Source organism: Camelina sativa, chromosome 14 (genome assembly GCF_030686135.1).
Source record: "Camelina sativa cultivar CO46 ecotype springtype chromosome 14, ASM3068613v1".
In the NCBI taxonomy this organism is placed as follows: Eukaryota; Viridiplantae; Streptophyta; class Magnoliopsida; order Brassicales; family Brassicaceae; genus Camelina; species Camelina sativa.
In genome coordinates, this window is record NC_141893.1 from 16,160,840 (window position 1) to 16,174,253 (window position 13,414).

The 13,414-nt window shown below is 32.1% G+C and overlaps 3 protein-coding genes across 5 annotated transcripts; 1 reads left to right on the forward strand and 2 right to left on the reverse strand.

Moving 5' to 3' along the window:
• Positions 1 to 136: 136 nt before the first annotated feature.
• LOC104741815 (glycerol-3-phosphate acyltransferase, chloroplastic) lies at positions 137 to 3,849 on the reverse strand. 3 transcript variants are annotated; one of them, XM_087485310.1, is made up of 14 exons: positions 3,795 to 3,849; positions 2,878 to 3,364; positions 2,294 to 2,391; positions 2,082 to 2,168; positions 1,886 to 1,983; positions 1,682 to 1,739; positions 1,457 to 1,558; positions 1,317 to 1,378; positions 1,108 to 1,218; positions 924 to 1,002; positions 724 to 843; positions 528 to 641; positions 280 to 431; positions 137 to 188 (listed from the first exon to the last, which is right to left on the reverse strand). In XM_087485310.1, the coding sequence occupies exons 2-13, from the start codon at positions 3,194 to 3,196 to the stop codon at positions 297 to 299; spliced, it is 1,383 nt and encodes a 460-aa protein (XP_087341436.1). In that variant the 5' UTR covers positions 3,197 to 3,364; positions 3,795 to 3,849; the 3' UTR covers positions 137 to 188; positions 280 to 296. The 3 variants fall into 3 exon arrangements, with proteins under 3 accessions (XP_087341436.1, XP_019090827.2, XP_010461038.2); XM_019235282.2 differs by having other exon boundaries at positions 137 to 431; XM_010462736.3 differs by lacking the exon at positions 3,795 to 3,849 and having other exon boundaries at positions 2,878 to 3,457.
• A 190-nt stretch (positions 3,850 to 4,039) lies between these two features.
• On the reverse strand, positions 4,040 to 5,919 carry LOC104741816 (dolichyl-diphosphooligosaccharide--protein glycosyltransferase subunit DAD1). Its single transcript, XM_010462737.3, has 5 exons — positions 5,700 to 5,919; positions 5,544 to 5,591; positions 5,026 to 5,113; positions 4,895 to 4,938; positions 4,040 to 4,301 (listed from the first exon to the last, which is right to left on the reverse strand). The coding sequence occupies exons 1-5, from the start codon at positions 5,781 to 5,783 to the stop codon at positions 4,218 to 4,220; spliced, it is 348 nt and encodes a 115-aa protein (XP_010461039.1). The 5' UTR covers positions 5,784 to 5,919; the 3' UTR covers positions 4,040 to 4,217.
• Positions 5,920 to 6,009: 90 nt separating this feature from the next.
• On the forward strand, positions 6,010 to 7,842 carry LOC104741817 (uncharacterized protein At1g32220, chloroplastic). The gene is made up of 7 exons (XM_010462738.3): positions 6,010 to 6,267; positions 6,428 to 6,530; positions 6,620 to 6,708; positions 6,801 to 6,856; positions 6,949 to 7,095; positions 7,183 to 7,308; positions 7,402 to 7,842. The coding sequence occupies exons 1-7, from the start codon at positions 6,179 to 6,181 to the stop codon at positions 7,680 to 7,682; spliced, it is 891 nt and encodes a 296-aa protein (XP_010461040.1). The 5' UTR covers positions 6,010 to 6,178; the 3' UTR covers positions 7,683 to 7,842.
• Positions 7,843 to 13,414: the final 5,572 nt, after the last annotated feature.

Here is a 13,414-nt window from a genome sequence, read left to right on the forward strand (position 1 = left end):
ATGTACACAAACCATTCCTACGTTAGAACCAACGTACCTGTTTTTCCTTTTTTTGTTGTTGTTTCAAGGAGACTTTGGAACTTTTTTTTGGTTTTGAAAATAACGAAAAAACAAAGACACTCCCTAGGACAACGTGTGAATAATATCTCCATTTTTGAGTATTTCCATTGATTTGTGTTTGTGTATCCCTGCAGATATAAAAGAACAATGCTCTCTATATATACATAGTTGCAGCAAAATTCTTGAGACAAGATATTTATGGGCTTTTGAAAGTGTTACCCTAAAAAAATGAGAGACTAATTCCAAGGTTGTGACAAGGAGACCGTTGAAGATGATGCGTCTACCCCTATTCTGTGTTTTATCGCAGAGTTTAGAATCTTGTATTGCTCATTGACCGAGTTGTACAAAGCTTGGCTGTATGCTTCTTTCGCCTGTCATACAGATGAAAGGAACCATGATGATGAGAAAATCAATGGACTAGAAGAATAACTCAATCTTGAAACTAAAGAAAATGGTAATAGACAGACCTCGTTAGGGTTCTCGCAGGCTGCTGTGACGTCTGAGAAGCTGATTTCAGGAGCAACTGATAGTCCAGTACCGTGAAACCCAACCAGCCTTTTCTCTCCAATTTCTTTCTCAACCTGGAAGGTACACAATGAGGTGATGAGAGGAAATAAACCAGAGAAATCCCAAAATGGAGAAGAGAGAGATTATAATCAGTACTTGAGGTGGAGGGGGCATGATGTCATAGCAAAGCAAAGACATTGGATATATATGTCCAGGAGCACCAGAATGTTCAACCAATCTTCTCATGTTGTCCACCGAAGAAGAATCAAAGGGTGCCTAAACAATATTAGATCATTATATATCTGCAAATCTACCAGAACCAGGTAAGACCTCTGCATTTCCAGTCAATAACTTACAGGAAACCATTCCCCTGTAGAAGGATCAGGGCGGTCCCTCCCACCACTTGGTGCAATCCATATAAGTTGCCCGCCAGACCTACAGTGAGGTTTATGCAACATTAGCAGAGAAAACATCAACCTTTTCATCAACTTCGGCTACTCTGAGATCTAATAAGAACATTCGTTATTTAGCTCCAATAACCTGAGCATTGTAGCCATCTCCTTTAAGCTTCGTGTGTTTGCTTTTCTTTTCATGTCAACAAGCTCAGGATCATCGTTCATGTGCTTTTTCGAGTACACACATATGAGGTTCCTGAAAGCAGGAGAAATCCCGGAAGTCACACAAGGTTGCTTAGATTACACTTCATCCCATCAGGTAGCATACCATTGTCAAATGAGGGGTCGTGATACCTTCCCATACTAAACGGAACACAAAGAGGATCAGTGATGACTCGATCACCAGCCACACATTTCTGCAGCAGAAAAAAAAAAGGATAAGTATAGCAGACAATAGCATACAGAAGAGCTCAGAGTAAGGCTCGAAGGCTCACAATGTTCTCTCCTATGAAAGGAGATTGTGCTTCAAGCAATAGGGAAATGACAGCAGGATCAGCTTCACTTTGATGGTTTGATATTAATACAATATTGTGTCCCTGAAATTAACCAGTTAAACGTTAAAACTCCTAAATGAAAAATAATTCAACTGTTGATCGAAACAAAATGCAATAAAAAACTTCAAGTCAGTTAGCTCGAGCATAAGAAAGAGAGAAGAGTACCTGCCGAATCTTGTCTTCCAACTCAGAGAAAATAGAAGCATTTCCAACATACGAATTTCTACATAATATGTTCAAGGGCTGTTAGTACAAAACTGGAAGACCCATTTATACCAACCAAACAAATTCAAAAACGATATTTGCTTTTCTATTTAAAATTTAATACTATATCAGATATGATAACTGTGAGTACATATTCCAGCTTACTTGAAATCAATTAGAGGACGAATGTATGTATGGACAAACATGTAGTAGTCAAATGGTTCTCTGATTGCTTTATGATATGGATTAAAAGTATAAGGGTCCTGAAATATGCACATCGCAAGGAAGCTCAAGTAAGAGAATTTTTAAGATGACATCTCGTAATAGAAAAATCATTCCAAGAGATTGACAAAAGAAGTACCTCAACACCAAGAAGCATGCGATCAAAAGCAACAGACATGTTTGATATAACAGTCTCCTCTGCCCTGGAAGCTCCGCTACTTAAAACCTAAAAAGCATCCGTAAGAATATAATGCCAAAGTTCAGTGAGCTGGTGTTCTCCAAACCAATCTAATGCCAAAGCATAGCACCAATCGTACAAACTAGTGAGTGATGATGAAAGGATTCATTTACTGCATTTTTGTAGTTCCAATACAATTCTTCCATTCCTGATGCAACATTTGCAGGCAACCTTCCAGCTTCAGCTTCCTTCTTGATACCAGATAAAAGATCTGAATATGAAGATATACACAGAGTTAATACAGGCATTGCGTCACAACCATCAAGAAACTTCTAATTGCACTACAGAATCCTAAAAACATAAACAGCTCATCGTGGACTACAGACTTAAAAAGAATCTTTCTGATTTCATTCTTGTTAACTAATCTTCCTGAAAGAAAGCGAAAACAGATACAACGTAAGGATTGGAACAACACAACGTAAGAGTTTCAATTAACCTTATTCAGAACAAGAATGGAGCAAGATCAGAAGCAAAAGGCAAGAAGTCAAATTCGATAAACCTTATCCAGTCAAACAAGAAACAACGACGAACATCGATTTCGCGATAAGATTATGAACAAAGTGGAATCGAACAATCTCCATAACTCTACATTCCGTTTCCGAATTGCTACCGCAAGTGAAACTAAAAGAGTCAATTCAAATTCCTCAGGAAGAAGAAGAAGAAGAAGAAGAAGAAGAAGGAAGACTAACTAACTAACCTTGTTCACTTCGCGCATCCAAGAAAGTACGGGAATGATTGAGCTCACTCGGCGTCTCTCCGGCGGCTTCATCTAAAGCAATGCTCGGCGCGGCAGAAGATTCCTTATCCTGAACAAGCTCAGACATCGCTCTCACACTCGCGCCGCCGCAGCGAGAACGAAGAGGCGGCGGAAGCTTCTTGGCGGTTAACCTGAAGGAAACGAGACCGCGAAGAGTAGTCGTGGAGGCGAGTGGATAAACCGGAACCCTAGCGGAGGAGGTTACGGTTGCAGCAGCAACGGCAACGGTTGCGGCGGAGGAGGAAAATGTGAGAGTCATTAAAGCGTGTTTGGTGATTGGACGAAGCAGAGCGTGTGTGTGTGTGTGTGTTTGTATATGTGTGACGGAGATCTCTTCCTTCCTTCTTCCTTTTTATTTATCCCACGAGTCCCTCTTTTTCACGTTTTTTTTTTTTTTTAATTTCTATTTATTTCACCAAATTACAAGCTCATTTGCCTCGGTAATTTTATTTTCTCATATTAAAGTGTTATATGTAACAATTTCAAATGAATAAAATGTAGATATTGTGGGTCAAGATTCAAGACTAGACCAAATTATAACCTCACATCTTTATACTTGTATTTTGCATTTGTGTTTGGTTGAAGAAGTCATGTTTGTGTGTACACATAATGAATATCTATTGTATAAATCATGTGACGTTAACAACAACAAAATCACGTAACGATTCTAAAATTATAGTTTGTGGAATTACGTAGTCCAGACCAAACTAAATAACTTTATACTATACCCTATCTTTTTCCCATTAGTTGCGTCATTAATTAAAGAAGTCACATTTGTGCGTGCGTCCACGTTATTTAAAATCATATAACGAAATGTCAAAGTCAACTGTAAAAACTAGATTTATACAGTTTTGCACTTCATAACACTGTCTAGATTTTGCACACAAAAAAAAAAAAAAAAAAAACACTGACTAGATAAGCTTCAATTATTATTAGATTCTCCCCTTCTTTTTTTTTTCCTTTTTTTTGTTTCTCATTTAAAGAGTGTCGCGAGTTTGTTTGTGACATAAACGGCACAAAACTCAACTCACCAACTTGAGGATTGGGTTTATTGACAACTGTCAGATTGTGAGTGGCTCTAATATAGGCCGAGAGAACCTAATTGAACCAATGGTCCCATTGCGGCAGGAGCTATGTTATTGTGACTAATAAAAGTTTTTGATTCTTTTGACAACAACAACAAAAATATCTCAAACTAGAGTTTTTAATTCCAAGTGACACCTAAAAACTCCGGCACATGATAACATGAAAGCGACTTGTGGATAGGAAGAGTGAAACACCTATCCGAGGAAGTTGATGATCACCAAGTGGAGGACTAAGTTGCAGAGAACAAAATCAGCAAAAGCTCTCTCCGGTGCCAAATCCTGCAGTTTTTGAAGGAAAAAGTCGATATTTATGGATATATTATAGTGGCTCCTGGGGAAATATGAGATCAATGATATGTTACTAAGAAAATTGTTTCCCATGTTCAGAAGCTTTCTTCAACATCTATATTTCCCGGTTTAGAACCTTGTAAATATCTTCAATCCCAAACATAGTATACTAACTCTCCCACAAACCCAACTAGACCCTAGATACTTCTTCAAGATTGCCTAAAACAGTTTCTGCCCAATTCCCTTCCAAACTCTTATATCATAGCTAACAAACTTACTTAAACTCTGTTGGTAAGGTAATCTATCAAAGATAACCACATTCCCATACGTATCCTCCTAGGTTAGCTACAATAGTCTTTCAGTACACTAACAATAACACACCTAATCATTAGAATTGCAGTATCACTACGGTTTAGATGGAAGTGTTTGAGTGTGGATGGAAATATAAATCAATCAACTAAACATGGGGGTAAGGAGGAGGGAGATGATGAAACATTTTCATTGTGATAAACAAAAACAGTTGTATAATCATTGAAGAGAACTAAAATTTTCATCTAATTTGTTCTAAAACAATGTAGCATTACCTTGAATTCCTTGTTTTCTTTGTTCACTTGAATCCGGAGGCAAACTATAAACACAAAATAAAGAATGCTGTAAGATTTATACATTCTCAAGGTATAAAGATTTGTCAGTCGTAAACTCAAGATAAACTTACCAGCAAGAACTGCTGTCCCGATACAAGAGAGAACTCCAGAAAGGAATGAGTTAAACGGAAATGATCCCACCATCGCCATATAAGCCACCTACTCAGTCAAAAACCAACATTAAAACTCCAGTGGCCATGTGCTTATAATTTTGGTCATTCCACTGAAATGCTCCTTATGAGAAACAGGTAAGTAAAATAACTTAACCAGGAATTTTTGTACTACTGGAATAAGCCATTTCCTCATTTCCTTAGAAACTCACATACAAATTACCCATTTCATTCAAATAAAAGCGAAACAAAAGACTGATACGTAAAAGAACAAACCCATTTGCACATCAATGCTACGAAACTACATTGCATTTTAAAGTTACAGGTTCGTAGGGGGGATTTTAGATCTAAATCGATTACCTAATCCACCAAAATTCACAAACCACGGACGTGTGAAATAAGACAAGAGATCCATAAGAAACATAAACGAGAATCGCAGATCTAGAGAAACCATAATTCCAACAGGTTAGAGTACGTACCTGAATCAGAGCAGTGAAGACAGCGAAAACAACATACAAATCGATGATCTGCAATCAAAAATTTCCAGTGACGTTCAATTTCGACATAATTCCAAAATAAACCATTGATCCATAAAAAAAAACGAAGGTTTAAGAGAAAACAAACAATGGCGGAACCTTCAAATTAGTCGGAGTAGCGGAATAAGCGGAACGAAGAGAACGAAAGAGATCCTGAGCATCCTTACTAGTCGATTTCACCATTCTCGATCGAAGAAACAAAAAAAAACGAACACAAATCCCTCTTTACTCTTCGATTGCTGCTCTTCGTCTACGTCTGCGTCTTCACGGAGAGTCTTCAAGTCTTTCATCACTGTTATACGGCGTCGCTTGATCAAACGGGCCTATCTTAAGATTATTTGGGCTTTAATTGAATAAACTTAAACGGCGTCGTTTTGGATATTGGATTTAAACCATTTAAAATAAACACAGTAAACAAAAACAAAAAAAAGTGTCTTGCTTCAATTCCGCCGCGTAGTACTCAAAAACATTTTTCTCGCTTGGCCGTCTTCTCCGGCGATTTACAGACACTAGTTTTCTCTCCGGTTGTTACAATCAAACAATTCTGTCGGAAATTTTGAAAATCAGAAACCGGGAAAATGGCTTCGTTTCTTAGTTTCTCCGCCATTTCAGCTCATCCACCTGCTTTTTCCGGCGTTTCATTTCGTCCTCGCTCTTTATCTCCCAGGTCATTTCTTTTTTTTTGAATTTTGTGGATTCATGGATATGATTGAACAACTTATCAAAATCTCTGCATTGGGGTTTTCGAAAGTTAAGATCTTTAGTAATCAAATGCACAAAAATTAGTTGAATAATGAGAAGCCTGGTTTTTTTACGTTTGTTTACAGATTGTTCAAGTCTTGTGTGAAGTGTACTTATGCTGAAGCTGGATTAAGCAGCGATTCGTGGTCATCCCCAATCGATGTTGTGGCAGATGTCAAATCCGAAAGGGTAAGAAAAGCGAAAGAGGCGAGCTTTTACTTGTGTTTTGGTTTTATGATTTTTCTGTCTCAGTTGAAAAGGCAATTTCTTTTACTTAGCTTGTAGTTCTTGGTGGCAATGGTTTCGTTGGTTCAGCTATCTGCAAAGCAGCAATCTCCAATGGGATTGAGGTTGTGAGTGTTAGCAGGTATAGTTAAAGTATAAACCAGAGTGCTTTGAGTTCTTTACCACACTCTCGCCTTTTTTTTCAATGACTAATCTCCTTAATTGATCTTTTAGGTCGGGTCGTCCTAACTTCCAAGATTCATGGTTGGATCAGGTTACATGGGTTACTGGTAATCACTTGTGTTTTTGGTTATATCAAAGATTCACATAGACATGTCCAAATTAAAGTGTATGTGTTGTTGGACCTTTTGGGATTTCGTAGGTGATGTTTTCTACTTGAACTGGGATGAAGTACTTCTTGGTGCCACTGCTGTTGTTTCAACTATTGGTGGTTTTGGAAATGAAGAACAGATGAAAAGAATCAACGGTGAAGCTAACGTTATCGCTGTGACTGCTGCTAAGGATTTCGGTTAAGTGTCTCTATAGCTATATATCCGAGTTATTACCAGCATTTCTGTGTTTTGTTTTTTCATTTTTAGCCTTTCATCATGTGCAGGGGTTCCTAAGTTCGTCTTGATCACTGTTCACGATTACAATCTTCCGCCGTTTATTCTCTCCAGCGGATATTTCACTGGAAAACGTAACGCGGAGGCAGAACTTCTTTCAAAATATCCCACCTCCGGTAAGAGAACGTTTTTTTGTGTCTTTTGTTTTTAAAATATCCTATCAGAAAGCTTACCAAGTGTTATCTGTGATCTGCTTGTCGTTCTTGAAGGAGTTGTGCTAAGACCCGGTTTCATATACGGGAAACGAAAAGTAAACGGAATCGAGGTCCCACTTGATCTGGTCGGGGAGCCACTAGACAAGATCTATGGTTCCGCAGAGAGGTTGATTAGACCATTGAGAGCTCTCCCTGCGTCTGATCTCCTCTTGGCTCCACCGGTTAACGTCGATGATTTAGCACTTGCTGTAATCAACGCTGTAAAAGATGACGACTTCTTTGGCATTTTCACTATTGAACAGATCAAAGAAGCAGCTGCAAAAATGAGAGCGTGAAGAGTCTTTAGATACTAAATAAGTGTTTATTGGTTTGTGGCATTGTGCACTCGGGTGGAGTTTTAAAGACTACTATATAAATAGCTCCGTCGTCTTTTTTGTCAAATTTGTAATTGTAATGTATATTGCAAACGTATATAGGGGGTTTCAAATTGAACAATTCTTGGGTTCAAGGTTGGGTTCAAGGTGAACCTTTTGTTCACCTTCTCTTTATTTTAACCAATGAAAATCTGACATGTTATAATACATTTAAGAATCTATTCATTCAACTCCTTATTAAATAATTAAACAAAATCTGTACATTTTTATAAAAACTCGAACCGATATATAATTTCGTTATAATTGTAAAATCTAAACCCTAACCATCTCATTTGTAAACCCAAACCGACATATAATTTCGTTCTAATTGTAATCCTAACCACTTCATTTGTAAATCCAAACCAACATATAATTTTATTTTAATTATAAAATCTAAACCTTAACCACTTTATTTGTAAACCCAAACCGACATATAATTCCGTTTTAATTATAAAATTTAAACCATAACCACTTATTTGTAAATCCAAACCGATATATAATTTCGTTTTAATTGTAACATCTAAACCTTAACCACTTTATTTGTAAACTCAAACCGACACATAATTTTGTTCTAATTGTAAAATCTAAACCAAACTAATATTTAACTTTCCTTAATTAAAAGTATGCAGAATTTGTTCCTTAATTTGTTTTGCTTTCTAATATAATTTTGATTTATTTTTAAAATGAAATAATGTATAGAAGATTTTGATTGGCTAAAAAGAAAGAAGTGAACAAAGGGGTTCACCTTAGGAGTGAACCTAAGTATTTTTCTTTCAAATCCCCTTTATAATAAAACGGAAGTACACAACATTGTTTTGTAGACTATATAATTTTAATAAGTTAGTTACAAATAGGTTATAGATTAATTGGTTACAATTTAAATAGTGGATGCAATCTTAATTTATTTTCGGAAGATTTTATTACTAGAGCACGTTGTTTCCAAAAATCTTAAAGAGAATATTCTAAAGAATCATTTTATATCATCTAACTTACCATATTAATTTCTTTTATTAAGTTATTCATCAAAGAAAATCCTTTGATATCTAACTTAACATATTAATTTGTTAATTATCATTATACTTCACCTCTCATTTTTATATATGAGTCTATTTTATTTTGTGAAACAAATAAATTATCATATTATTTATTATAATTAAAAAATATTTTTATTTCTGGATATACCATAAGTTGAATTTTTTAAACAAATATAAATTGTTCAATCTATAAAATATTCAAGTTTTAGTAATATTATTCTTTAAAAATAATATCTATTGAATAAAATTTACTGAATAATATCTATTGAATTAAAAATTTAAATATCTATTGAATATTTCAATTCAATTTCATAATTTTTTGTTGAATTTTATAATTTTATATTATATAATAACCTTTAAATAATTTGTTTTGAAATATTTTTAAAATATTGAAACTTGATATAAAAGTTAGAAACTATAAACACTCTAAATTGATTTGTTATAGCAATGTCAATAATATGTCACTATAATATGAAAGAATTTCAAGAAACCAAGTATATTAAAAAAAAGTATAATAATATATTCAATTACTCATAATATAATAACTCGCTTTTAAAAAATCAAATTTACAAAATTATGTTTTATAATGACACTCAAGTCATAATATAGAATATACATTGTTGAAATAACTTCACATACATAAACTACTACAACATTTTAAAATTTTATTTTAAAATATAAAATATACAAAATTTTGTATAAAATAAAATTTAACTAGTGTTATAGCATGAGTACTTATCTAGAATCATTAACAATATAAAATTTACAAATAGGTGTTTTTTTTCTTCAAATCATCATATTTAACATATGATTTTCTTACATAATGTTTTATCCAAAAAACTTTTAAAAACAATCACATAAATTATATTTTATATAAAAATTACAATATTAATAAAATAAATTTTAACCCGTACTCTAGCACGGGTCTTAATCTCCTTTGTTCTTGCTATCAAAGGTGTTAACGTTGGTCAGTCATGATCTTTTACATTCAAAGCACATGGGTTGAATAATAAACAAGCCGTATATATCAATTGATTTAGAAATGTTATTAAGATATGAAATCAAACAAGTATTTTTCATATAATATTGTAAGATTTATCATTTATATATGAATTGAGTTATATATTTTTAACTGCAAAACTAGTTAAAATCCAATATAAAATAATAATTTATTTTATGAATGGTGTGACGGTTCTCACTATATTAATAATAAGGTTCTATCTTTAACAAGAAATATTGTTTTTAAAAAAAAAATATTTATAGTGGATATAAAATTATCATTATTAAAAATTAAGAATGCTTATAGAACAAAATATAAATTTTTTTTCCTTTTTTACACTAAACACAAAAAGTCATATGTTAAGTGATTTGTGTAAAATTTATAAATCCTATGTTATTCAATCATGAATTTTAAAAAGTCCATTAAAATCCACTGTTATTGAACTAATGATTATAAAAATTTACTTTACAATCCACTATTATTCAAAACAGTTTATGGATTCGTATTTTAATAAGTTTTAGTGATTTTAGAAGATTTGAGATGATTTGTTTAGTTAAAAATACAGAAATCTAAATCACATGGTTTTAGGTAGGATTAGAAAGAATTTTACCATATATCATATCAACTTCCCTAAAATCTATCAAAATTCTAAATTTCTTAAATATCATAAAATCTTCCAAAATCATGGTTTCAATACACCCCATAGTATCATATGTAGCCTCAGTTAGATCAGTTAGATAATCTATCACCACAATTGGAATCACTAAATAAATTTAGGTAAGCTAGGAAAATTGTTTCAAAACTAAAGGACTACACTATTTTTTTTGGGTTTAAATGCGCAATTTGTAGATATGTATTATTTAGTATTTAATACATAAAATAAGACTAATTAATGATTTAATTAAATTTGACTAGTTACCTTATGCGAGTAATCGAGAGATTGGTTTTCAATAAGATGATGGCTATTTCCTAATAGAGGAATCCTCTAAATTTCAAAAAAAATGGTTTTAAGGCCACTTGATATCTTAACCGGATGCTGGATTTGACTTATAGACTGAAATACAACTACAAGACAGCTATGATTAGAAGAGCGGGATTGATGGTTTTATTTTCATAGCCATGACGTCAAATGTTATTAGAGGAGTTTGATATATATATATATATATATGTGTATTTTTATTTTAAAATTTATTTTCATTTATTAGTCATAAACCTTTTTTTTATGGTGATTAATCAATTTTATATTTTATCAAAAAATAATTTTTTAAAATTTAAAATTAAAATAACATCATTATATTAGAATATTAAAACGTTTGATAGCACAAAGTTTGAACAATCTCTAACTTATCATTGTTTTCATCAACATGTATGAAATTGGGTATTTTCAAAAATGGCCATTTTTCTGTCTTATTTTTCAAAAATACTATTTTCTATATAAAAATGACTAAATTCTAAAACCAAAACTCCAAATACTAAACTCTAAAACTATACCCTAACATATAGAACCCAAATCTAAAAAACAAATTCTAAAAATTAATTTAACATATTTTTTTTAAGTAGACAAATTAATTTAACATATTGTTATCGTGTGAAAGAGGTTGAAAATGAAAATAATCAAAAAATAGTATTTTTAAAAAAAATCTTAAAGGGGCATTTCTAACAAATTTTCAATTTTCTAAGAATGACAAAATAAAAATGATGATTTTCTGTTGAAATATTTTCAAAAGCTTAGGTGGCTCAAAGAATAATTTTTCTATATATTTCGAATGAGACAACTATAAATAAACGTAAGCATGAGCAATAAGACTAATGTATATGCAATGAAAGTATTATTTTTTTACTTTCCGTAATTATCCTCCATTCTAACAAAAAAAAACTATATGAATTCGTTTAGTTTTGAATTTTACTACATGAAATATTAAAATATGGTCTATATCCGTATTTATCATGTCGTTCATTAATTCGTTAATACTTACTGACTAAGATGTCACATCAGTGTCGTGCTCAGGTTATTTGTGGCTTAGGGCGGATAAAAATTGTGGCTTTTATTATCAAAAATATTAAAATATTTTTTATTTATTTCAAACACAACAATGATCTTAAGATGAAAAAAAAATAGTATAAACCAAATTTTTTTATCTTTTTTTCAAAAATATTTTTAGCCACAATTCCAAAACATAATACTTTTATTCTTAATTATCTCCTTTTTTTAATTGTCTTCCATTAGTATTCTTATACTATAGTTATAACTATAAAACGTAATTGTTTTATGTGCAGAAATTTCCTTATACATAAAAAATATTGATTTTTTTGTAATTACATAATGTCATGGATTTCTCAAACAAAACACCACTTTACAAACATATTTATGTCATCAACTTAAATATATATAAGCCTAGATAGAAAAAAAAATGTGGCTTAATAAATTTTAAAAAATCGGTGGCTTAGGGCAAATGCCATTTCCAAAACACCTTAAGCAAGGCACTGTGTCATATCATAAACATGACCAATCATGAGCTAAAACTAGTAAAACAAATGTTATAGTTAATAACTGATGGGACACCATTTGTGGAGTTATGCAATAGTGCCCCATCAATGGTTAAGTCCCTTATTTTTGTCATTCAAAGTCGATAATTCGACTTCAAAAAATGCAAAATATTTGTAAATTTTGTTTTCAACATTTTTTTCTAATGCCTAAATATTTTTTTTAGATAGTAAAATGGTTAGGGCCGGTCTCGTTAAGAGTCTTCCTAAGAATGCTTCTCTACCTATACTCGAGACTCCCATTATTAACTCTGTTAATTTTGACACTCATCCAAGTCAGACATGTTCAAAATCTTGTATCTGCTTGTTCTATGCTGGACTCCCGAAAGATTATTGATTTGAAGTGTGGGAACTGAAAACTACGAATCAAAAATTTTCAAAACTACATTATTTTAGTTGTTAATATTTTATTTTAATTATAAGAGAACACTAAATAATTTATGATGAATAATATGACCTTGTTTGCAACTTTTTGACTAATTTTTTGTTTAACGCAATTGAAGATGTAGTGGAAGAGGCGAAATTAAATTACTTCCTATTCTCTTCATCCATATAGTGTGTTTTATAGATTTATAAGTGAATCGAAATGTTAGTTACCATTATCAAAATCTTATTTTACAATTAACAAAATTATCTTAAAACACTACTAAAGGAACAAACATATGTCCCTATATTTTAAGTCATGCAACTCTCCATTTTAAGAAGAACAAAATTTGGAAAATATTTTTAGTCAAGTAACCACTTATGCGACCGATCCCATCAGAGTTCAACTCCACTAAACCGTGTTGTCGGGCATAGTAGAAATTGACTATAAATTGGGTTTTGTCGATTCAAAGTTGACAAAAAAAAAACTTAGTTTGAAATGTGATATATAACATTAAAGAAAAAAATGAAATATTTTTTTTTGGAAATATATCAAGAGGTAGTCAATTTAATGGATTTTAGAATCTTATTTACCATGTGTTTTGAAAATTATATGTATTCTAAATGATGTCATTACCATTATAAAAATGTATTTGGCCGTAGAAATATTTTTCCTTATTACTATTAATTGTTCAATTATGTTTTTTGGTAAT